The sequence below is a fragment of the Camelus ferus genome, chromosome 12, assembly GCF_009834535.1.
Source record: "Camelus ferus isolate YT-003-E chromosome 12, BCGSAC_Cfer_1.0, whole genome shotgun sequence".
Classification (NCBI taxonomy): domain Eukaryota; kingdom Metazoa; phylum Chordata; class Mammalia; order Artiodactyla; family Camelidae; genus Camelus; species Camelus ferus.
Genome location: NC_045707.1, coordinates 46,355,653 through 46,383,011, shown reverse-complemented (window position 1 = coordinate 46,383,011; position 27,359 = coordinate 46,355,653). Strand labels below are relative to the sequence as shown.

The following is a 27,359-nucleotide window of genomic DNA, read 5'->3' as shown; positions in this document are numbered from 1 at the left end:
ATAAAAGCCAAAGGGATATTAAATCTTAACTCAGAAAAGGCATTTTGCATGTAGACAATATAATACATGTGTATTTTAAAAATAATCACCTTTCATAAAACCTTCATCAAAGTATCTCTCCCGGATTTTACTTTGTTGAATTTACTTAACTACAATTTGTACAAATTGCAAGCATCCATTAAAGCAAATAGCTAAATTGCTTCAATATGTGTATGTATGTAGAGCTGTTTCTTTCAGTTATTTTTTTCCAGGTAAATATCACACAGAAATCAGACATGTTAATCTTGAAAAACAGAAACTTTACCAGACAAACTGTATCTGTAAGCAAACATCTGTGAAGTTATCACATGGAGAAATGTCGAAAGTTCCTTTACATAGGTCCAAGGAACAGTACAAGAACCAAACGGAGGCTAACGGGGAGAATGATTTCATTTCACTATGAGAGAGAAAATGCTTAACATACTCCAATCCATAAATGGAGGTGGGTCACTCTGCAAGTTCACTATATTCTCTAGCCCTGAAAGCACTGACGCAGAGAATGAAGAGCTCTGTGCCACAGATGTTCCAAACGGGAATTCTGCTTTGGATGGTGTGACCAGTTTTCTAGATTTGCCATGAAAAATACCACAAACTGAGTGGCTAAAAAAACAGAAATTTATTGTCTCACAATTCTGGAAGCTAGAGTCCAAAATCAAGTTGTCAGCTAGGCCATGCTCCCTCTGAAAATCATACGGAAGAATCCTTCCCTTGCCTTGTTCGAGCTTCTAGTGATGTGCTGGCAATCCCTGGTGTTCCCTGGCAGATGCAGCACTTCAGTCTCTGCTTCTGTCACCACAAGGCATTCTTTCCGCCCCTACCCCCAACACACCCCTCACCCATGTGTTTCTGTCTCTAAGTCTGTTCTCTTCTTCTAGGGACATCAGCCATACTGGATTAAGGGCCCATCATACTTCAGTATGACCTCATCTTAACCTAATTAATTACACTGGCAAAATCCTATTTCCAAATAAGGTCACATTCTGAGCTATTGGAGTTAGAACTTCAACTTATCTTGGTATGTTTCATAACAGATATGAAAGAGAACTAGATGATTAACAACTCTAAGGTGCTAAGGCGCTAGGTACATATGAGACAAGAAGTGCAACATACTATATACAAACAGAACAATTCTGACTCATTCAGGTGCTAAGGCACTAGGTACATATGAGACAAGAAGTGCAACATATTATATACAAACAGAACAATTCTGACTCATTCAGGTGCTAAGGCACTAGGTACATATGAGACAAGAAGTGCAACATATTATATACAAACAGAACAATTCTGACTCATTCATTTATTCTATTTATTTATGTCATTCACTTAACAGATATTTGCAAGGTCATCCTGAGCACTGGAGACACACTAAAAAGAAGTTCCTGCCCTCACAGAGCCTGTACTCAAATAGAATAAAAACTGCCATTATTAATGAGTATCTACTAAGTGCCAAACATTACTAAAAATATACAAGTTATCATTATCTCATTAGTCCTCACAAAAACCCTGTTAGGTAACAACTCTTATGCCTTCTACCACATAAGAAAATTAAGACACAGAAATATAATTATTTGTTGAAGGTCATTTTATCCCTGGTGAACTGATCCTTTTTTGGGTTATAAAAATACTCTTGTTACCTTGAGAGATACTCTCTGTCTTGGAGTCTATTTTATCTGATATGAATACAGCCACTCCAGTCTTCTTAAGTTTACTGTTTGCATGTTATTGTTACAAATAAGCATGTCTACATGCTACTCTCATGAAACAGAGTAATTATATCCTCAATGCCTGAAGAATACTTTTAAGACCTTGGGTTCAGTGCTCACAGATTTCATTCATATAGGCCTCTCAATTTTTGCAAAACAAATTAATCCATCACTTCGAGACGTTTAAATTACATTTCCCTCTTCAACTCACACTTCGGAGGTTTTTATTTGCTGAAATGTCCTAAACATGTATACCTAGGAATGAAACAGTAAGTACACTAGAGGTTCCAACCCAAGCCTAGTGGTGATGTTCCCAACAGAGGAAGATTTCGAGAAGATACTGTGAAAAACTTACAACACTGCTGTCTAAGGAATCCATGAATTGAGTGATATGCCATATTGGATGACCTGAAAGATGGCTTTTTATTCTACCAACCCATGACTCCAGTATTAATACCTTACTGTAGCAAGCACTAGATAAGTAGAAGTACACAGCAGGTGCTACCTAGGGATAATAAGAAATTATCACTAACACCTACTAATTTGAAATGTATAGTAAGTTTGGTGCTCAAGTTTAGCTTTGTGCTACTTTCTAGGCAAATGGAAAATGAATAGTGTGAAAAATATCTAAAGAAAATGCAGTCAGTACCTTAGTACCAACTATTTGTTGCTTTAGAAACTTTATTTACCTTACATTCTGCACACAAATTATGTGCACACATTGTTTTTACAGTGTCTTTTAAGAAGTTCCTTATTAGTCATTTTTAGCTCAGTTTCCATTATAATACTTAAAGGAAAATAAGTAAATCTTTATTTTTAGAAAGGATTTTTTTTTAAATTTTAAGTTTTATCAATTCAAACTGGCCTTTTCTCCAATTATTCTGAAGAGCAAGATTATATTTAAATCAGAACAGAAAGTATAATATAAATTTACATAAAATAAGTTTTGTAGCTAACCCTACATGATAGCTAACATTCTAGAGTATATGAAAGAAGATTAAATTACACCACATAATTACACCACTCATTCTTAATGAGTATTTTGTTGTATAATAAATATAGAGAGAATTTACCAAAACTACTTACTTCTGCTAAACATCTGATTACTTTTATACTAACTCAAATGTATCTTACCTGCAGCTTCATTTCTTCCAAGACTTTAGTTTTCTCTACTAATTCACCTCTTAGCTCTTCAAGCAGCTGCTGAAATTTTTCCTGGTGAGTTTGCTTTTCATTTAACAGGCGCTTGAGCTCATTCTGTAACTTTATGTATTCATCTTGCAACCTGATTTTTAGAAAAAGAAGAATTCAATTTTAAATGTATCCTTTGCTTTCTAATTGTATTACTTTATGTAAAGTCAACCAACACTACAGAGCAAGACCAATATCATATATTTCATTAAACTTGCAAATATCTTTGCTTTACAGAGTTCTATTTAATTATTAACACTGTAATCTCTGAATGCAGTTTTACATTGGGGGGGAAAACACACTGAATTTCATGTCTTGCTACTTTCAAGATAAGACTTAAATAAATTTACAACCTTGATTTAAAACAAAAAAATTACTATATTAAAAAAGGTTTAAATGTATACTGTATACTGCAAAATAACAAAATTATTCCATATGTTTCAGAGTAAATATTCAGACAAAATAAAAATTTTTAATCAAACCTCTCCGCTCTAAATTTAATTTACCTTGTGTGTTCAGTTTTCAGAGTCTGATAATTAGTTTTATGATGCTCACATCGTAAACGTTCATCAATTAACATTTTTTGGAACTCAGATTGAGAACCTGTCAGCCCACTGTCTCCACTGGGAGGAAAAATGGTGGGAAAAGTGTCCATATTGGTAAATGAGCTGACAACCATGTAAAAGTAAGTTCTGGCTTCCTTATTGTCTTAGTTTTCTTTCAAAGAGTATTTTCCACTTCCTTCTTGCTAAGACAGAATCTCAGGCGGCCAAATTATACCTGCAGAAAGAAATACACTTAATTAGTGATCACTGAACTCCTTCAGGTTATATATATTTTTATCATTTATTATTCTCCTTGTCATTTCATAACAAAACTCAATTTTCAGATTTTCAATTGGGCAAAAACAAAATTCAAGAATAAAGTTGAATCATACTTTAAATTTTCCTTACTTCCATGCAAAGTTTCTGTGACCATCAAGGTCACATCTTCAAGCATTAACCTAACTAGAAGTACTGACAAGTACCGACTCTTCCAGTTTAGGTACTCCTGGATTCATAAACCATGAATGTTTGTTTCCTGAAGATACCAAGGTAAACTTCACACGTGGATTCTGATACAAAATCCACACTCTGAAATCAGGGGAAAAGCTATTTGGAACTTGACAAGTGGTTGGGGAGAATCACAGTCTTCACAAACATGACCTTCAGCAAGCAATTATGTCTGTGATCAATGCTACAGAGGGTCTTTTATTTGACACAAGGTGAACTGCACTTAGGCTGCAGATTCAGAGGAGAAATCAGTCAACACATAAATATTGATCATCTATGCACTGTGCTAAGAACAGGAAACTAAATCACCTCAGCTATCTCCAAAAGCACTGATCCAAAATTATGGAAGTAACTAAATGTTTGCATATCCAGAAGTTAAAAAAAAAAAAAAAAAAAAGACAAGTGTACTTACTGTAAATAATTACAAACAAAAATTTTAATCAAAATATTTCTGACCTTTTTAACTTCATTAATCTTTCTCAGGACTATTATATACATTTTTTCCCAATGGTGTCTCCCTTAGTCATGGGTGATTATTAATTACTTTTTTTTTTTTTTTTACTACAAGAGATGATCTTTAGCCTACACAAACCAACCATTAAATTACTGAGTCTTGACTGAATACACCATTTCTGATAAATTAATGTGATGTCTACATATTACATAAAAAGACTTTCATTAAACTAAAATTGGATTTGCTTTGGTTTCCTGCTTTGCCTATTTTAAAAGAGGCGGGGAAAGTCCTTTAAGGACACTTTACTCCTTATTCTTAGTTTAAATGTGTATAGAGATTCAACCTTTGCAAATGCTGCAGCCACAACATTATTCTGTCTAGAGCATATATTTAGTATGGAGTTAATAAATTGGATCATAAAATTGGCATGTAATTTTGATTCTGCTCTTTGATCCAAATTAATCTTTAAGAAATAGAAACACACAATAAACCTATTTCACACTTGGTAATAATATCACCAAAAAGCATTATAAAGGTTTTCACTTTAATTAGCTGAAAGAAACTGCATTGGAAAAATAAAGAGCTACCATGTAGGCCTACTACCAGTGAAAGATTTCCAACCTAAAATGAATACTTTTCTTCCATATTCCAGTTAGGTTGACAGCAAATATTTTCACTGACCCTAACCTTAAAATGGAAGTTAAGTCCTCAAGGAAATAAAATACACAAAGACTTAAATATTTCTAGAAAATAAAGTTAAAATGATTTATCTCCTTTCCTTTGAGCACTGAAATATCTACTTGAAGTACTCTCCAGGAATTCACAAGTTTCCGAATATTCCTTTCTCAATAACCACCATCGTCACTACACCTCCAATTCTAGTTCCTGTGCAATCTTACTTTCCCAAACCAAGAGGGTTTCTCCTGTTCCAAGATGATGTTTGCAATTTCATTACCTTCTATATGTTAATTTTAATGACTTATAAAGCTAGAATATACTACCACACATCACCAGTAGGTACCACACCCAAACGAATGATATACCTTACCCCTATCCACACAAAAAAACCATGTTGTTAATCTGCACTCACATGTGTGCAGGCACACACACACACACACACATCAATACTAAACTTTCTGGAAAGTTACCTGTTTCAAGATGATAAACCTGCTCATCCCCTGGCCCAATCCTAGGAATTCATTCTATGAAGATAGCTGAATGAATACCCAAATGTATTACTACATAGAATTTTTGGTGGTGGGGAGGGTATATCTCAGTCAGAGTGTGTGCCTAGCATGCAAGAGGTTTGTTCATTCCCCAGTACCTCTATTTAAAAATAAATAAATAAACCTAATTACCTCCCCACCAAAAAAAAAAAAAAAAGTAACTAAACTTCAAAAAAAGAAATCAGTACATGTACATTTTTTAAAAAACAATTTTCTTTGTGACCTTTTTAATAAAAAAAATTTAAAAATCAGAAATAACCTAAATTTCCACAAATAAAGGTACACTGATATGCATTAAAAAGGGTAAGTTAAATCTGTCCCCATTGCCCCCACAGCATTATGGAGAGTATGAGTGACAGATATACACACCCATATGTTTATATACACATGAAGAGTCAGACAGTGGTACACCAAGTTGAGAATAGTGGTTAACGTCCGGGGAAATAATAATGGGGGGACTCTCTAACAGGAAAACTTACACTTCCAACATTTTATTGTTAAATTTTCTTTTTAATAATTAGATTTTTTTTCAGATAATGAACAATTCTACTATCACCCTATGTTCAAATTATCTTAAACCAAATTGCTCACCTTGCTTTCAGTCTACCTTCAACCTCCTTACTATCTAGCTTCCAGTATTGATACCAATATTATGCTACCATTCAACCACATTTACAACCCCAAAGCCTTCTCTGCTTTCTCTCTCAACTCCCCATGTATAAACACCAAATAACTCTTTCTTTAAAATGCATTCAATTCTCTCCATTCCTACTTAACCACAAAACGTCAGGCTCATGTCACTTCATAACTAGACTATCAAAGCTTTCTGTTATCCTTGCTTCTAATGTTTTCTCTCTCTGGTCTACTCAAAGCACTGCCAGATTAATTATCAAATTTTTTAATCTGACTTCTCACTTTCACTCAAAGGCTCTTATATAGGAGACAAAGTCAAAACAATCCAGTATTTCAAACAATTACATGGCAATAAATTGGACAACTTAGAAGAAATGGACAAGTTTCTAGAAATATACAGTCCACCAAAATGGAATCAAGAAAAAATACATTATTTGAACAGATCAATCACTAGAAGTGAAATAGAATCAGCAATAAAAACCTCCCTGCAAACAAAAGTCTAGGACCAAATGGCTTCACTGGGGAATCCTATCAAACATACAATGAAGAGCTCATACCAATACTTTTCAAACTCTTCCAAAAGACTGAAGAGGAGGGAATTCTCCCAAGTTCATTCTATGAAGCCACCATCACCCTGATACCAAAGCCAGACAAAGACACTACCAAAAAAGAAAACTATAGGCCAATATCATTAATGAACATAGATGTAAAAATCCTCAACAAAATATTAGCAAACAGAATCCAACAACACATAAGATTACATACTATGGTTAAATTGGGTTCATCCCAGGGACACAAGGATGTTTCTACATACACAAATCAACTAACATGATACACCACATCAACAAGAGAAAGGACAAAAATCACATGATTATCTCAACAGATGCAGAAAAAGCATTTGATAAATTTCAACACCCATTTATGATAAAAACTCTTAACCAAAGTGGGTATAGAGGGAATATACCTCAACATCATAAAAGCTATTTATGACAAACCTACAGCCAGTATAATATTCAACAGTGAAAAGATGAAAGCCTTCTTGTTAAAATCTGAACAAGGATGCCCACTCTCACCAATTATATTCAACACAGTACTGGAAGTCCTAGCCATAGCAATTAGGCAAGAAAAAGAAATAAAAGGGATCCATACTGGAAGAGAAGAGGCAAAATTGTCATTATATGTGGAAGACATGATACTGTGTATAGAAAACCCTAAAAGCTCCACACAAAAACTACTAGAGCCAATAAAAGAATTCATCAAGGTAACAGGATACAAGATTAACATACAGAAATCAGTTGCATTTCTTCACACTAACAATGAAATATCAGAAAAGGAAAGAAACAATCTTTTTTAAAATTGAATCAAAAAAAAAAAAAAAAAGAATACTTAGGAACAAACCTGACCAAAGAAGTGAAATAATTACATGCAGAGAATTATAAAACACTGAACTAAAGAAATTAAAGATGACTTAAAGAAATGGAAAAATATCCCATGTTCTTTGATTGAAAGAATTAATATTGTTACAATGACCATACTACCCAACGCAATCTACAGATTTAATGCAATCCCTATCAAATTACTCAGGACATTTTTCACAGAACTAGAACAAACGATCCTAAAATTTATATGGACTCACAAAAGACCCAAAATTGCCAAAGCATTACTAAACAAAAAAAATGAAGCTGGAGGAATAACCCACCCAGACTTCAGACAATACTACACAGCTACAGTAATCAAAACAGCACAGTACTGGTACAAAAACAGATACGGATCAATGGAACAGAACAGAGAGCCCAGAAATAAAACCACACACTTTTGGTCAATTAATCTTTGACAAAGGAGGCAAGAACATACAATGGAATAAAGACAGTCTCTTCAGCAAATAGTGCCAAGGTAACTGGACAGCTGTATGGAAATCAATGAATTTACAATACCCCCTCATACCATACACAAAGATAAACTCAAAATGGCTTAAAGACAAACACAAGATAAGACACTATAAACCTCTTAGAAGAAAACATTCTCTGACATAGATCTCAGCAATGTTCTCCTATGGCAGTCTACCCTGGCAATAGAAATAAAAGCAAAAATAAATAAATGGAACCTAATTAAACTCATAAGCTTTTGCATAGCAAAGGAAACCATAAGCAAAACAAAATGACAACCTACAGAATGGGAGAAAATATTTGCAAATGATGCGATTGCCAAAGGCTTAATTTCCAGAATAAATAGCTCATACAACTTAGTATCAAAAAACCAAAGAACCCAATCCAAACGTGGGCAGAAGATCTAAACATGCAAATCTCCAGTGAAGACATACAAATGGCCAACAGGCATATGAAAAAATGCTCAATATGGCTAATTATCAGAGAAATGCAAATTAAAACTACAGTGAGGTATCGGCTCACACCAGTCAAAATGGCCATCATTCAAAAGTCTACAAATGATAAATGCTGAACAAGATGTGGAGAAAAGAGAACCCTCCTACACTGCTGGTGGGAATGTAGTTTGGTGCAGACATTATGGAAACCAGAATGGAGATTCCTCAAAAAACTAAAAGTAGACCTATCACATGATCCAACAATCCCACTTCTGGGTATGTATCAGGAGGGAACTCTAATTCGAAAAGATACATGCACCCCAATGTTCATAGCAGCACTATATACAATAGCCAAGACATGGAAACAACCTAAATGTCCATCAACAGATGACTGGATAAAGAAGTTGTGATATATTTATACAATGGAATACTACTCAGTCATAAAAAGGAATGAAATAATGCCATTTGCAGCAGTATGGATGGACCTGGAGATGTCATTCTAAGTGAAGTAAGCCAGAAAGAGAAAGAAAAGTACCATATGATATCACTCATATGTGGAATCTGAAAAAAAAAAAAAAGACACTAATAACTTATGAACTCATCTACAAAACAGACTTGCAGACATACTAAATAATCTTATGGTTACCAGGGAAAGGGGGTGGTAAGGGATAAATTTGGGAATTTGAGATTTACAAATGTTAGCCACTATATATAAAAATAGATTAAAAAAAGTTTCTTCTGTATAGCACAGGAAACTATGTTCAGTATCTTCTAATAACCTAATAAAAAATATGAAAATGAATATATGTATGTATATGCATGACTGGAACACTGTGCTGTACACCAGAAACTGACACATTGTAGTTGACTGTAATTCAATAATTAATAAAATTTTTTTAATATGTGAAAACAAAAAGTCAAACCATCAAAAAAGAAAGATCACAACAAAAAATGTTTACTTTGTAACTTATTAGAAACAAATTTAAAATTTATCTCAATGCACTGACTCACTGGTAGCTTCCTAAGCACACACTGCTGTTTTCTACCTCCACGTCTTAGCAAAATACTAGTTTCCTGGCCCTGAAGGTCTTTTTCATCCCCTCTGCACTCTGATCTAGTGAATTCCCAGCCCTCAAAAACCTCGTTCAGGAGTATATTACTTTCTCCATCAAGTATTCCTCACTCTCCAAATATATGCAGGTAATTATTCCATCTTCTACCTTATATTTTAGTATATGTGACACAAGCAATCTAACTTCATCTAGGGGAAGAAAATATGTCTTACATTTATAACCCCCAAACCTAAAATAAACACAGGCACATACTAGTTCAAAAATATTAAATGAATATGTTCATCATTCTAATACTACTTTAGCCTCAATTCACTTTTCTCATCCATATTCAGTAACTGAGGCTTCTATATTGGGCTGAATGCTGGCCCCCAAAAAGGTATGTCACTTCCTCATCTCTGTAACCTAAAATAATGACATAATATGGCAAAAGATATGATTAAGTTAAGGATCTTAAGAGGAGGAGCTTATCCTGGATTATACAAATTACATACAATGACATGTATTCCTATAAGAGAAAGATTGGAGGGGAGGAGGCAATGTGACCAAGAAGGCAGACATTAGAGAAATGCAGCCACAAACCAAAGAATGCCTTAAACCACAAGAAGCTGGAAGAAATACGGAAAAGATTCTCCCCTAGAGCCTTTGGAGTGCGGCCCTTGATTTTAGACTTCCGGTCTCCAGACTGTGAGAACAAACTGTTGCTGTTTTAAGCCACGTGGTATGTGGTAATTTATTGGAGTTGCTACAGGTACCTAATACACTAGCTTTCTCTTCAGTCTATTTTTTCATAATTAATTTTAATCAGTCTCAAAATTTCGATCAGTTTTAAATTCTTAGCACAGTCAGGCTTTTCTGATTTCAGCCAGTCAATAGACATGTATCAATTACTCACAGACCATGTAAGTATGTATCAGGCACTTGAATTATACAATAAAAGAAATAATTTCTATTATGCACAGTTTACCAAATAAAGAAACTCACTGCAAATGTTTAAAAGTATACAATGCAAACCATACTTTAAAAAATAAAAGTAATAACAGATTATTTTGGTCAGCCCGTTAATTGGTGAGAATTTATTAGATGGACTAGTCTCTGTGAAAGGCAATTTTTAAAAGCCTTAGCACAACCCTTCTCCAAATACATCTTCCTACCTTTTCAACTATTACTATCACATAACCACAGCCACATGTCCTACCTACCACTTCCTTAGACCAGTGCCAGCTCTACAGACATCCATCTGACGTTTTCTTTTGCACAGGCTCTGTATTTCTTAAGCAGTGGTACAACGTCTGCCCAAAAGGATGGCAATTCAAAATGTTCTAAAAGTACAGCTGCTGATGCTTGTGGAAAGCTTCCAAAACACATTCCATTAAAACGTACATGCTATGTCTTTGAACATTTCAAAACAATGCTTTAAATACTAAATGCCCCCAGAGTGAATGTTGTTTTTTAGAAACAATAATAAGTCCAGAGAGAACCAACATCAGGCATTACTACACTTATAGACAAAACATTAGAAATGAGTTTCCTTAAAATAGAGAGAATTTTCTATACTAGTCACCCAAACAGCCTTTGGACAGCCATCCCAGGGTGTCTTGTGTACAGAAAATGTCACAACTTGACACCCTGCCAAAACCTGAAGTGCAGCTGGGAGCAGACCCTTCAAAGGCCTGGTAAGATGCCAGGCCCTGTCCCCATAATTGTGACTTAGAAAGAAATGGGAGCGTAAGCAAGAGGAAGGGAAGAAGATATGTATTTGAGTGGTTAGCAATCAACCAGCAAGCACTCTGAATTAAAATGTTACTCTATTCTTTTAATTGCACTGTCTTGTCTCCATACAGCTTAATTCTCACAAAAGAATTCTGGAAAGTATGACACAGTAACCAGTCAACCTCAAATGCTTAGAAAGAAATTATAAAAATCTCTGAACAGTTGTGATCTGAAAAACAAAGATTACTCTTGCCCAAACTACAGTTCAAATTCATTTGAATGTTTCTTAATGTAGGCTCTATTACATGTAACATGGGAACTTTCCAAAAGATTTATGAGCACTTAATATCTTTGTGCAAGTTGCAAAGTATTCTTTGCTCACAGTCCCATATTTCTCCTGAAATAGAAAAGGCTACCATATGGCTCCTAACACAAAATGAAGGCTGTCTACTGATTCAACAATATATCCTGAAAATTATTTGCTTTTTAAATAAACCCTGATTTAATTTTACTTCCATGAGATTTATGCCTTTGTCTGAAAAGTTAAATAAATTTTAAAAATTGTTAAGAGTTCAACTGATATTTTTATTGGCGTTAATGTAAGCACTCCCTTTTTCACATCTGAGAATCTGCCAGTAAGAAAGAATAAAATTTTTCAGAGCCAGAAAAGGGAGATAAATGAAAGTCATCCTCATACAATACAGGTTAATTTTAAAACCACTTATTTAAAAGGAAAAAAAAAAAGCAGTTTAAGAATTAGTATTTACAGAGTGGCTTTACATCATATTTACTGAGTAGCCCACTTACTAAGAGGGCTCTGAGGGAGATACATAAATCTGCAGACCATCAAATCAAGCAGAATTCTCAGCAAGGAAGAACCTGCCCATATTAAGAGTACTTTGGACATTTTCTAAGTGCCTATTATGTGCCAGACACTTTGTTGGGTACTGGGATACAGAAATAAATAAAAGAAAATCCATGTCCTCAAGGAGTTCATGGTGGTCAGTGAAACACACATGTTGACCAACAATGGCTGACTAAACAAAAATAAGAGAAAATTTACTGAATTCTTATTGTATGTAAAATTTTTTTTACTGTGTGGATGTATTACCTATTTAAAATAAGTAAGTTCAGAAAGTTTTAAAATTACAAAGCACTGTAATATGTTTATAGGTGATATGGATGCACTTGGGAGAGAGGCCTAATTCTGCTAGAGATGCTATCAGGGAAGACTTCACACACAAAAAAGTTAATCCTGAGCTAATAAGACAAAGAAAGTGATGCTGGGAAGAAACATCAAGTACAAAGGCATGAAGATGGAGAGAAGAACTTTGGGCGTAGAGGGTGAGAAGCTGGCGGGGAGCGTTACCAGCCCGGAGAGGTAGGGGAGAGCCTTGAAGGCAATGTCCAGAAGACTGGAGTTTATCCTGGGGCCTAGGAGAGCCAATAAACAGTTTTAAGCTTGTGGTAGATGAGTCACAGTACAGGGTAGTTTCAGATTTGTACTTCAGAAAAATAACTACATAATCCAAGGTGTGCAGAATAGATTTGAGGTGGGGGCAGGGGTAAGAGAGAAAGAAGGAAGGAGATCAAAAGTCCAGAAAAGCAATGACGAAGCAATGATGAAGGCCTGAATTAAAAGAGTGGCAGCAGGTAGTCAACAGGGAATAGTCTTAAAGACGAATTTGGAGGTAGAAGTGACAGGATTTAGTAGTTAGATATTAACAACCCTCTCAAAACAAACAAACAAAAAACAAACGCTGTCAAGGACACTAATTAGAAGGCTAATTAGGACAATTTTTAAAAAAGTGAAATGGAATCCAGTCAAAGCAGAAGAAAGGTTGTTTCAAAGATTACAATTACTTCAAGCATTAACCTTTCATATGAACCAACAGTCAAGCACAGGGACCTTTGCAAAAAGCATCCGAATAAATCCAAGTATCATCACAGTATCTCTAAATATCTACCTTTCTTCCATAGGGACTTCATCTGCACAGGGGCAAACGCTAAAGCTGGCTTTGTCAGGAACAAAGACATAAAATAAGTATTTGGTTCCTTGAACGTCCACCTGCTGTTACTCCTCCTCATTCTTTCCCTCAAACAATCATCTCTATAGCAACACACTCTTAAGAAATCTGTGGGTGGAAAGCATATGTTTTTGCAAAACTATCAGAACTCAAGAACACGAGCTACTTTATTTTTCCCTTTAATACAAGAAATACAAAACATATCTTAAATGACAACTGCAAAATAGGAAGCAGAAAAAAGCAGACTTAAAAAACATAAGGAAATGTAAAAATTGGTGTTGCACTTGTTTGCATGGAATTTCTTTTTATAGGTTACAATGACACCTTGTGGTAAGACTTTTTAAATTATGTGTTATCTTGGAAAACATTTTTGCAGCACAGATAATAAAACTGATTTAGAAAATAGGGAAGACCAAGACCATAGTCTGAGGTGGTATGAGAGGTACAGTAATCCTCCTGAAAAATTAAGCACATGGAGGTTCCTCAAAAAATTAAAAATAGAACTACCATGCCACCCAGCAATTCCACTTCTGGGTATTTATCCAAGGGAGAAAAAAAAAAAAAAAAAAAACACTAACTCAAAAAGATACATGCACCCCCATGTTTACTGTAGCATTATTTACAATAGCTAATACATGGAAACAACCTAAGTGTCCATCAGTGGATGAATGGAGAAAGAAAATGTGATGTATATATACAATGGAGTATGACTCAGCCATAAAAAAGAAGGAAATTTTGTTATTTTCAACAACATGGATAGACTCAAAGGGCATTATGCTAAGTGAAGTAAGTCAGACAGAGAAAAAATACCATATGATCTTCTTATGTGTGAAATCTACACAAAAACACACACAAAAAACAAGCTCATAGATACAGACAACAGATTGGTGTTTCAGGTGGGTATGGGCAGTGAGAGGAATAATGGGTGAACTGATTGATTATTTTAGTTTAATTGAATTAAAAGAAAAAAATTAAAGGCAAAATAAAACTTTAAAAGAAGTTATAATACTAGGTAGGCAAAAGCATCTTACAAAAATGTAATCATAAAGTAATATACTATTTCCTTCACTTGAGATAAAATTGTTAGTATAAGTTTTTTTAATGATGCAAAAAGAAACTAGTTTTGTAATCTGGGACAAAATTTATAATGCTAACAGAATCTTTATGTGAGAATACTGATGCATGGCTTATAAACTATGAAAATATGTATCATTATTCCTTTTTTACCAATTAAACACAATGGATAATACCATGAAATTTAAATCTGAATTAATCCAGTAACTGAGAATAAATTACCTTTCATGAAGAGTTCACTATATTTACTAAAATAAACTATGCTAAATACTAATAAGTATAAAGAGATGTTAACAATGTAGTTTGCACACAATCCCCTTTAAGAACCTCTGAAATATTCTTCTCTCTCAGCATCTACACCATGATCACCTTCTATATCTCTGACCCTTTTTGTTCTTTCTCCCACTCACCATGAGAAATCTCTAGCCTGTTGCTCCTATAAGATCTGTAAGGAAAGTCAACTTGCCTTTCTCACAGCTTTGCTTACTACATCTATTTGAATGACACTCAAATTTATACCCACGTCCCTAATCTTTCTCAGTTCAAAACTCTTACTCTAATACATGCCCCATCTGTAACAGAAGCTCAATATAATAAGAAGGAAATTCATCAACTTCATATTTTCTACCTGCCTTCTTGAAAGAAAAATCAATAACTACTGCCTATCTCTTATTTCTTAGCACACAACTTACCCCTCATCTCCTATTAGAAATAAATTATTAATGTTGCTGATTCTTCATCTGTCTGTTGATTTTAACTGTTCTTTTCCATCATCTTCTAGGGCAAAATCTCAAACATTACACATGTGGTTTATAACAGAAGTCGCCTAAACACTGCCCCTAATTTTGGTCTTTCCTCATTCTTACCATAGCTTACCATATCCACCAGGACAATCTTTCTCATACATTGTTTCCATCATTATAACTCCTATTATAACCTTTCCTATTATCATCCTGTTTACTGGATCAAATCTACACTTCTTAACCAAACTCAAATCCCTGCATTAGCCAATTCCCTACACAAATGTAAACATTTCATTTTGCTATCCCTCAGGGCCCCTTTGCTGAGCACATTAAGTTGCTTAAGTGTCTCCCATATACATGTTCTGGCCTTTACAATATTCATACACTTATGGCAAATTAAAATAGCTTATTAAATACTTCCAACTAATCCACAAATCAAGATCAGAGTCAAACTTAAAACTCTACAGGCTGAGCAATCATGAAGCTATTTTCAGAGTTTATAGTTAACTCTAAAAGTGAATGTAAAAAATTTATAAAATAGATAAACAAGTTTCTTCTTTATAGCACAGGGATATATATTCAATATTTTATAGTAACCTATAGTGAAAAAGAATATGAAAACAAATATATGTAGGTATATGTATAATTGAAACATTATGATGTACACAAGAAACTGACACATGGTAAACTGACTATGCTTCAATTAAAAAAAAAAAAAGCTTTTGCTCTTCTTTCTGATCCATATACTTCTGCCTTCCTTGTGCTTGCCTCAGGATATTTATTCTAAATTCTATCACACTTGTCTTTTTTCCCCTCTAGTGATTTACAACTACTTAAACTATCTTTTCAAAGAGACTATGACTTCCTCAAAGGAAAAACTACAATCATCTTTCTTTGTGGAAAAACTACAATCATCTTTCTTTTTGGTTATCTCCATAGCTCCTGATTCCAGTGAAATTAGTTAATGATACAAAAACAATCCACAAAATTTCTGTGATATGAATCCTACTTTCCTATAGGATTACAATGTAATTTCAGAGAAGGCTTGGAGAAAAATGCCATCAGGAACATTGCTAATCAATTACGCACGCCTTATGATAGTTATCTATTAAGATATTTCTGCCTCAAAAAAAATTCTAGCAAAGTGTTCAGTAATCAAATGCTTTAAAAATGAATATAACCTTTGACCTAGCAATTCCACATGTAGGAATTAATCCTAAGAAGCTAATAAAAAAACTAATCAGAGACATGCACAAATATTTATATTCAGGAATCTTCTTCATTTATCATTCAATAAATATTTACAGAATGCACATGAAGGGCCAGGTTGGAGTAAAAGACAGAATTAGGTCTCTGCCTCCATGATTCTTACATCATAGTGCTATCTGTAATGGAAAAGAGGCTATAAAAAAAGCATTTTTAATAGCAAGATATACTACATTCATGGATTGGATTACTCAGTATTGTCAGGATGTTAATTTCTCACAAATTCAATGCAAATTCTATTCAAAATTCCACCAGACTTTTTAAAATAGAAAGTAACAAGCTGGTTCTAAAATTTATATAAAAACACAAAGGACTTGGAATAGCCAAAACTCTGAAAAAGAACAAAGCTGGAGAACTTGCACTACCTGACTTTATAACTTATTAAAATGACAAAAATCAAAACAGTGTGGCATTCATGTCAAAACAAAAACATAAATCCATAAAGAGAGAATTCAAAAACAGACCCAAATATACATGGCCAATTGATTTTCTAACAAATATGCACAGTCAATGCAACAGAGAGAAGATAATTTTTTCAACAAATGGTCCTGAGACAACTGCCTATCCGTGTGCAAAAAAATGAACTTGAAATTGTACCTCACACCATACACAAAACTGATGCAAAATTATATGTAAACACAAAACATAATCCAATAAAACTCTTAGAAGAGAACACAGAAAATTACTTTGGTTGTGGATTAAAGATTTCTTAGATACAACACCAAAAGCATAACCCATAAGAGAAAAAAACCTGACAAGCTCGATTTCAAAATTACTAACTTCTTTAAAAGACACTGTAATGCAAATGAACTAAGAAAAACTGAAGGAATAATTTACAAGTCATATATCGATAAATGACTTGCATCCAGAATACATTAAAAATTATCAAAACTAAATAACTCAATTTAACAAAAAGGGGCAAAATATTTGGCTAGACGCTCACCAAAGAAGATACACAGATGGTTAATTAAACACTGAAAAAAATGTTAAAAATCACTAGTCATCAGTGAAGTACAAATTAAAAACAATGCAATACAATTTAACATACACCTATTAGAATGGCTAATATTTAAAAGGCTGATCAAGTATTAACTAGAATGTAGAGAAACTAGAACTGTCATAAACTATGGAAATGTAAAAATGGGAAAATCATTTGGGAAAACACTTTGGCAGTTACTTAAAAATTAATCATACACTTACCATATAATCTAGCTATTTCATTTATAGGTATTTACCCAAGAGGAAATGAAAACAAAGACTTTTACACAAATGTTCATAGCTTTATTTGTGAGACTCAAACATAGATCTGGCAAGAGATAAATGAATAAACAAATTGTGATTTATCCATACAATGGAACGCTATTCAGTAATAAAAAGGAAGGTGTTAATGTGCTGAGTGAAAATATTTTTCACTCAAAATATGCTGAGTGAAAAATCTGTATTAAAAAAAACTATGTTATATGATTCCATTTATATAAAGTCCTAGGAAATGCAAACTAATCAGTGACAGAAAGCAGATCAGTGGTTGCCTGGGAATGGGAGTGGCAGGTGGGTTCAGGGCAGGAGAAAAGGATCACAAAGGAGCATGAGGAAACTTTTAGGGGTGATGGATATATTTAATACCTTGATTGTGGTCATAATTTCACAGACGTATACATATATCAAAACTTAAATTGTTTACTTTTCAAAATGAATAATTTGTTATTTATCAAATATATTCAGTAAAGCTATTTTTAAAAATAAACATTACGGCCTTTAGAAACAAGATTTTCCTGAAACTCTTGGTCCAGATGATATCCCAGTTAAATTTTTCTTCAAAAAAAAAAGTTGATGAAAAATATTTGATAACACTGGTAAATGTTTGTCATAAAAGTGGAAAAAGCAAATTATAAAATGTTTTATAATCCTTATTTTGTGAAAAGCATATTTACATGTGTATACACGCACAGAGAAAGAGAAAAGGATAGACACTAAAATATTAATAAGATTACCTCTGGATGATATGTGTGATTTTATTATTTGTGCATTTCCTGCACTTTTCTTATTTTACAACATAAGTAAGTTGTATATAGTCAGAGGGAAAATGTCATTGGAAAAAAGGAGAGGAACCTTCAAGTCCACTTGAAGACCAAAGTAGAGGGAAAAAAGGTTTCCTTTTTCACATCAGAAAATAGTGACCAAATATAAAAGAGACTAAGACTTCTAGCTTCCACTTCAGGAAATAATCCAGAAGTTCTAAAATTCCGTTCCTTTCCGTGCAAGTTTATGGAATAAACACTCAAAAAATATACTAAAAACAAAATCTGGTTGTTATCAGCCTCAAATCCATACTCTACAAAATTACTAAATCTATGACTCAACTTAAAATTCCCTTATCAACTGCATTTTATCCATAATAGAAATTTTCAAACAATTTTAGCAATTGAGCTTCTTTTGCAAATTCAATCTTATTTATAACAGACTTTCATTTTACTCATGTATATTAATAAAAACTTAAGGTCATAAAATGTTATTTTAGTAATAACCTACAATGGAGAAGCATCTGAAAAAAAAATACATGTGTATAATTAAATCACTTTGCTGTATACCTAAAACACAATATTGTAAATCAACCATACTTCAATTTTTAAAAAATGCTATTTTAAAGACACATATCAGATCTTTCATTTCATACCAGTTAATATGCTACTGGTCTCTAATGTTTTAAAATTCAGCTTAAACCACAGCTGAACATCTTTTATTATCTCTTATTGTGGTTTTCAGAGTTAGAAGATACAGCTAAAAATTCAAATCAAACCTTGACAAAATCCAAAGTACTTCCCATACACAGTTCTGGAGAACTGGTCAATAAAGTTTAATCCAAACTTCTTGATACCCCTCACAATCTAAGCCCTCTCTACCCTTCCATCCTGTTCTCTCACAACTCCCTGATAGGTACTTATGCTTTAACATTAAACTGCTTGTGGTTCATTGAACATATCATGCTTTTTCTCACCTCATGCTGACCTCCCCTCCTAGAATGCAATCTCTTAATCTCACCCTTCACTCATTTTAATATTCAACTCAGTCGTTACCTCTTTCTGACAGTCTTTCATGGATGCTTCACTTTTTCTTTTCTCCCAATCCATTCTGAGCTAAGTATCTTTGTGATCTCTTCCATGATGTCACATATGTATCCATATCAATATAATCAGCTATTTATATACCAATCTCCTTCATTAGGTTAACACCTCCTTGAGATCAGAGATTATGCCTTAGTCATCTTTATACCCCTCAAACCCTCACAATAGCTGGAACATCACAGGAAGTCAATAAACACTTGTTGAGTGAATGGTAAGCAGTTTCTTCCAATTATCAAAAGGATAGGGAAAGCAAGAAATTATGTAGGCCTTGGAATTCCCCAAGCTCAAGTGCCTTATAATCTGATGATTGAGGAAAATAAGGAAATTTGATTCAAATACATTGAGAGTGACTAAAAAGTATCTAATATTGTACAAAGGATTATGAGTAATATAAAATAAGGATGGGACAAGCTTTATCTTCCTGAGAGAATTCTACACATAAACCAAAAAAATAGACTTACTTCCAGCATGAGATGAACAGGTCAACAAATCCTCTCAACAAAAAGCCAAAAAACAACCACTTCAGTGCTCTGGAATTCAATCATACAACAAACAGGGAAGTGTCTATTCACAAAAACAACTAAACTCTGGATAGGAAGACCCATGTTAAACAAAGACTGTAAGCATGTGCACTAGACTGGAGCAGGCCCAGGTCAGCTACATATCCTTATCCAAGAGAGCTAAGAATATACAAAGAAAAGATGCAAGAGAGGCTCGTGGAAAGTAAAAGCCAGGGCAGACTTGAAAATGACCTGTGTTTGAATATGCTCCCCAGTCCACACAGATCCATCACTAGTATTAGCCATTTTAGTATTAGCATTAGCCATACTAATCCAAGTTGTTTGAACACAACCTCTGACCAACCCTTGGTTGAACACTAAGCTATGCAGAAATAGTAAGCCAGGTTTAAAAATAAATAAAAATAGCAGACATATCAAGAATTACACAATGTATGGGAAACAGACTTCACAAATTTAGATCAGGCAAGTTACTAAACAAACAAACAGAAAACATCAACCTTTGAGAAAAAAAGTCAAAATAGAGAGTTGTTTCAAAATATTATCTAAAATATCCAGCATTCAACAAAAGATTATAAGCAAAAAACAAAACAAAACAAAAAGTATGACCCAAACCTAGGAAGGAAAACAGCAAATGAAAGCTGTCTCTGGGTGCCCCCAGATATTAGATATGGCTGACAAAAAGTTCAAAGAAGCTATAAAAAGTATGCTCAAAGAATTAAATAAAATTGTATTTAAAGAATTTAATAAAAGTAAGATAACAATGACTCAGAGGACTGAAAATCTCAAAGAGGTGATAGAAACTGTTTTTTAAAATGGAAACTGTGAAGTTGAAAAGGATAATTACTGAAATGAAAACTTACTAGGTGGGCTCAAGAGTAGTCTTGGGACAACAGAAGACAGAACCAATGAACCTGAAGACAGATCAGTACAAAGCATCCACTCTAAAGAACAGAGGGGGAATAAAAAAAGGACTGAAGAGAAATGACCAGAACTGTGTGACAATACAAAGCGTTACCAACATACATGTAATGAGAGTTCCAGAAAAAGAGAAAAAAGAGAGAAAGGCAGAAAAAAGTCTCAAGAAATAATGGCTGAAAACATCCCAAATTTGATGAAAAACATTAATTTATCTATACAAGAAGCCCACCAAATCCAACAAAGAGATCAACACCAAGACATGCCACAGTCAAAAGGCTGGTACACAAAGACAAAGAAAAACTTACAAGGAGCAAGAGAAAAATGACTCATCAGATATAAGAGAACAATAATATAAACAAGTGGCACCCCATCAGAAATGAGGTGGGAGCGAGTGAAGTAATTTAAAACAAACAAACAAAAAAGCTCTCAAATAAGAATTCTATATTCAGCAAAACAGTCCTTCAAAATAACAGTGAAAGTTATTTCCAGGAAAAGACTGAGAGATTATTGTTCTCAGAAACACCTGATGAGAAATATTAAAGGAAAATTTTCTAGATGAAGTCGCACCTGGAAGTAGAAAACTGACTTTCATTTGAAAAGAAATAAAGCATGTTGGAAATTTTAATTATATAGGTAAATACAAAAAACTCTAAAAATATAATTGTTCTCATTTCTTTCCTTCATTTCTTTTAAAGAAGTAACATTGTATAAAGCAACAATTAAAGTGCTGTGCTGTTGGGGGTTTTATATGCATAGCTGTAAAATATATGACAATAACAGCACAAAAAGGGAAGAGGAAAAAAGAGCTATACTGGAGCAAAGTTTCTTTAATTTACTAGAATTCAGTACTATTCTGAAAAAGACTAAAATAAGTTAAAATGTATATTATAATCCGTAAAGCAATCACTATGAAAATAACATAGTAAAAGAAATCAACAGAAGAATTATAATGGTATAATAAGGAATATTTAACACAGAAAGTCAGTGAAGGAACAAAAGAGAAAAAAAATGAGACAGACAACAAATTACAATATGGCAGATGTAAATCCAACAGTATCAACAATTACATTAAATGTGAATCAACTAAACAACCTCATTCAAAAGGCAGAGAATGTAAGACTGGATTAAAAAAACAAGACCCAACTGTATGCTGCCTATAAGACACGTACCCTAGGTTCAAAGACATAAAAGTGTTAAAACTAAGAAAAAACAAAAAATATACCATGTGAAAGGAAACCATAAGAAAACCAGAGTAGCTACAGTACCAAAAAGACAAAATGGAATTGAAAACGAGACATACTACTAAACATAAGGCAGGATATTTCATGATGACAAAAGGGTCACTATACCTCAAGACGATATAACAATTGTAAGTGTATATGTATCTACAACAGTACCACAAAATACGTGACCAAAAAAATCAAGATATATAAAAAGAAAAATAGACAATTCAACAAAAATAGTTACAGAGTATAATGATTGCTAAAACAATGCAGAAAATCTGCAAGGATGTAGAAAACTTGATCAACACTATCAATGAACTGAATATAACTGACTGAACACTCCACCTAAAAACTAAAGAATATACATTCTTTCAACAAACATGGAACACTCTCCACAATACTGAGCCATAAGTCTCAATAAACTGAAAACTATTGAAATTATTAAAGTTACATTATCTGATCATGACTGAATTAATTTAGAGTGCCACAATAGAAAGAAATCTGGGAACATTCCCAAGTATCAGTAAATTCAACAATACACTTCTAAATAATCCATAGATCAAAGAAAACACAAGGAAAAAATTTTTAATATATTTTGAATTGAAGGAAAACAAACAGCATATGGAACAAAATGCAGTTAAAGCAGTGCTTACAGGGAAATTTATAGTTTTAAACATGTATCAGAAAAAAAAAAGGTCACAAATCAATAGCCTAAGTTTCTACCTTAGAAAACTGGGGAGTAGGGGGAAGCACACTAAGCCCAAAGCAAGCAGAAGGTAGTAGAAGGAAGTATTAAAATGGAAACCAACAAAATGGGGGAGGGGGGGGAACCAATGAAATAGAAGGTTGGTTCTTTGAAAAGATCAACAAAATTGACAAATAGATTCACCAAAAAATAAGATATAAATTACCAAAATAATGAAAGAGGGAACATCATTACCAACCTTACAGTAATTTAAAAGACTTTTAAAAGCATGAACTTTACATCAACAACTTAAGACAATTTATATGAAATCAACTAATTTCTGGAAACACAAGTATCAAAAAATTAAAAATCTGAATAGAAATATAACAAACGAGGAAACTGAATTAGAACTAAAAATCTTCGCACAAAGAAAAGCTCAGGCCTCCATAGCTTCGCTTTGTAAGTGCTATCTAATTGTTAAAGAAGTAATAGCAATCTTTTTGAAACTACTTCAAAAAATTAGAAGGGAAACACCTTGCAATGCCTTCTATGAGACCAATGTTGCCCTGATACCAAAGCTAGACTAAGAGAAATGAAGGCAATAGACCAAAATCCCTCATGAACATAGACACAAGACTAATCAATCAAATTTAAGTAAACCAAATTCAGCAACATATAAAAGATTATTAGGAGGAGGGAATTGCTCAGTGGTAAAGTGCCTGCTTAGTATTATGCACTTGGTCCAAGGTTCAATCTCCATTATAGGAAGAAAAGAAAGGAAGAAAGAAAGAGAGAGGGAGGGGGTGGGAGTGGAGGGATGGAAGGAGGAAGGGAGAGAAAGGGAGGGAGGAAGGGAGAGAGAAAGGGGAGGAGCAGGGAGAGGGAGAAAGAAAAAGAAAGAAACCTAATACCTCCCCCCAACAAAAAAAAAAAGATTATACAGCATGACTAAATGAAATTGATCCCAGGAATACAGGGTTAATTTAATATCTGAAACTCAATTAATGTGCTATGCCATATTAACAGAATAGAGGATAAAAACCATATGACCCTCTCATTGGAAGCAAAGGAAAATCTGACAGAATTCAAGTAAACCCATTCATGCTTAAAAACTCTCAAAAAACTAGGAACAGAAAGAAACTTCCTCAATCTAACAAAGGGCATCCACGGAAAACATACAGCTAATATGACACTTAATAGTAAAAATTTGCATATTTTCCCCCTAAGACCAACAGCACTCTCAACACTTCTATTCAATATCTTACTGAAGGTTCTAGCCATTACAATAAGGCAAAAATAAATGATAAAATGTATTAACATTCAGATTGGAAAGAAAATTTGACACAATCATCTATGTAGAAACAATAATCAAAAATTGACTGCAATTCTATATGCTAACAATGAACAACCTAAAAATCAAATTATCAAAACTCCATTCTCAAGAGCATCAAAAGTTACCAAATTCTTAGGAGTAAACTTAATAAAAAGAAGTCCAATATTTATATATTGAAAATTTTAAAAGTGTTGAGAGAAATTAAAGATCTAAATAATGGAGAGACATTACACGGTCATGGATGGGAAGACTCAATTTTAAGTTAGCAATTCTTCCCACGTTGATCTATGGATTCAATGCAAATCCTATGAAATCCCAGCAATTTTTCTGTAGAAATTAACAAATTGATCCTAAATCTTACATGCAAATAGAAAGGATCTAGAATCACTTGAAAAAGCTGGAGGATTAACACTATCCATCTTAAAACTTACAATAACACGACAGTAATTAATAGTGTGGTATTACAGTAAGTATAGGACTTTAGATAAAAAAGAAATAAGACTATAGGAAGTAACTAATGTTATAGGCAACTGATTTTTTTTTTTTTACAAAGGTATAAATTCAAGGGGGGAAAGAACAGCCTTTTTAACAAATAGTGCTAGGACAAGTTGGCATCCACTTGACATAAAAAAATTAAAGAACACAGACCTTATCTTACACCACACAAAAGTTAATTCAATAGGGATCTTAAATCTAAATGAAGGAGCTAAGAGAAAACCCAGGAGAAAACCTTTATGACCTTCAACTAGGCAAAAAGTTCTGAACCACATAATCAAAAGCATAAGCCATAAAGAAAAAAATTGATAAGACTTCATTTAAAACTCTTGCACTGTAAAGACAGTAAGAATTTTTTTAAAAAGCCACAAACTGGGAGAAAATCTTTGTAAATATCTCTCTGATAAAAAAATTTTTATCCATCTACCCAAGCAATAGAAACAAAAGCAAAAATAAACAAATGAGACCTAATTAAACTTAGAAGCTTTTGCACAGCAAAGGAAACCATAAGCAAAACAAATAGACAACCTACGGAATGGGAAAAAATATTTGCAAAAGATGAGCCAGACAAGGGCTTGATTTCCAGAATATATAAACAGCTCATACAACTTAAGAAAAAAAACAAAACAACCCAATCCAAAAATGGGCAGAAGACCTAAACAAGCAATTCTCCAGTGAAGACATACAAATATCGCTAATTATCAGAGAAATGCAAATTAAAACTACAATGAGGTATCAGCTCACACCAGTCAGAGTGGCCATCATTCAAAAGTCCACAAATGATAAATGCTGGAGAGGCTGTGAAGAAAAGGGAGCCCTCCTACACTGCTGGTGGGAATGCAGTTTGGTGCAGCCATTATGGAAAACAGTACGGAGATTCCTCAAAAAGACTAAAAATAGACTTACCGTATGATTCAGCAATCCCACTGCTGAGCACATATCCAGAGAGAACTCCAATGCGAAAAGATACATGCACCTGAGTGTTCATAGCAGCACTATATACAATAGCCAAGACATGGAAACAACCTAAATGTCTATCAACAGATGATTGGATAAAGAAGCTGTGGTATATTTATACAATAGAATACTACTCAGCCATAAAAAAGAATAAAATAATGCCACTTGCAGCAACATGGATGGACCTAGAGATTGTCATTCAAAGTGAAGTAAGCCAGAAAGAGAAAGAAAAATACCATATGATACCACTTATACAATGCATCTAAAAAAAAAAAAAATAAAGAAAAACAAAAAGGACACTATGAACTCATCTACAAAACAGAAACAGACTCACAGACATAGCTAACAATCTTATGGTTACACAGGAAAGCGGGTGTGAAGGAATAAATTTGGGAGTTTGAGATTCACAAATGTTAGCCACTATACACAAAAATAGATTTTAAAAAAAGTTTCTTCTGTATAGCACAGGGAACTATGTTCAATACCTTACAATGTTTAATGAAAACAAATACATGTATGTATATGCATGACTGAGACACTGTGCTGTACACCAGAAATTGACACACTGTAACTGACTGTACTTCAATTAAAAAAAAAAAGATCAGTGAGACACATCTTTATTCCAGTCCTTGCTAACTGTGTAGATTGTGACAAAGATTAAACAAATCTCTTTCTACGTAAAAAACAAAACATTAACAAGTGCCCACTATAACTGAGTCAGGCATTACAACATTTGTCTTTCAATCCATGTGTGTCTTGAGGGGGGAAAAAAAAGTATCATTTTACACATGAAGACACTGACGACCCAGTGAAAAATAAAGCAAAACTATCATTTCACACGTGAGGACTCTGATGACCCCAAAATTAAGTAACTGGTCCAAAATGTCAAGCTCTAAAATGATAGAGCCATCTTCAATCTCAGGATTCAGGCTCCAAAACCTACTTCTGTTATGATGCTAACCAAAGACTTAACCTATCCCCACTTGCAAGTTCAGATCTCTGTGGAGAGCATCTTTGTGTAAATGGGTTTACATTTATAGTGCTACACAATGTTTCTTGACTAGTAACTTCCATTTAATCAATAAACTAAATGTGACACACATTTCTCTTGGAACTTTTTAAAATTGAAGTAGTCAGTTAAAATGTGTCATTTTCCAATGTACAGCACAATGTTCCAGTCATGTATATATACAAATATATTCCATATATTCGTTTTCATATTCTTTTTTCTCTCCAGGATCTGAACTACCTCTATTGCTGAGGACTTCTGTGTCTCTCCAATTCAGAGAAATTTCTCCCCAGTTTTCCTTGACTGATTAATCCCTCCTCCGCCCAGGTTGAATACTTCTCTGTACCCTCAGATTACAGTTACATAATTCTAATGAGGCATTTCTCAATCACAGTGTATTCTGTCTGCAGTTCTAGGTCAGATGTCCTCCCTACATGCCTCCAGAACACACCCTTATTTGTCTTTATAGCACTTCCCATGTTATACTTCAAGTAATTATTTACTTTATCTGTTTCTCCCACCGAACAAGCTACTTGAGACTTGACACTATATCTTATTCGCCATGTCCCCAATACCTAGCATAAT

The 27,359-nt window shown here is 33.7% G+C and overlaps 1 protein-coding gene across 10 annotated transcripts in view; it reads right to left on the bottom strand.

The window, feature by feature from the left end:
- CEP83 (centrosomal protein 83) overlaps nucleotides 1-27,359 on the bottom strand; it is a 156,889-nt gene that overhangs the window by 74,867 nt on the left and 54,663 nt on the right. For all 10 annotated transcript variants that reach the window (XR_001365295.2, XR_001365296.2, XR_004324734.1 and 7 more), the window contains exons 2-3: nucleotides 3,440-3,713; nucleotides 2,877-3,027 (exon numbers count right to left, since the gene is read on the bottom strand). Coding sequence is in view for 1 of the 10 variants with exons in the window: in XM_006179875.3 (XP_006179937.2) it covers nucleotides 2,877-3,027; nucleotides 3,440-3,612 (324 nt within the window). In the remaining 9 variants the exon portion in view is untranslated. The remainder of the gene's footprint in view (nucleotides 1-2,876; nucleotides 3,028-3,439; nucleotides 3,714-27,359) is intronic.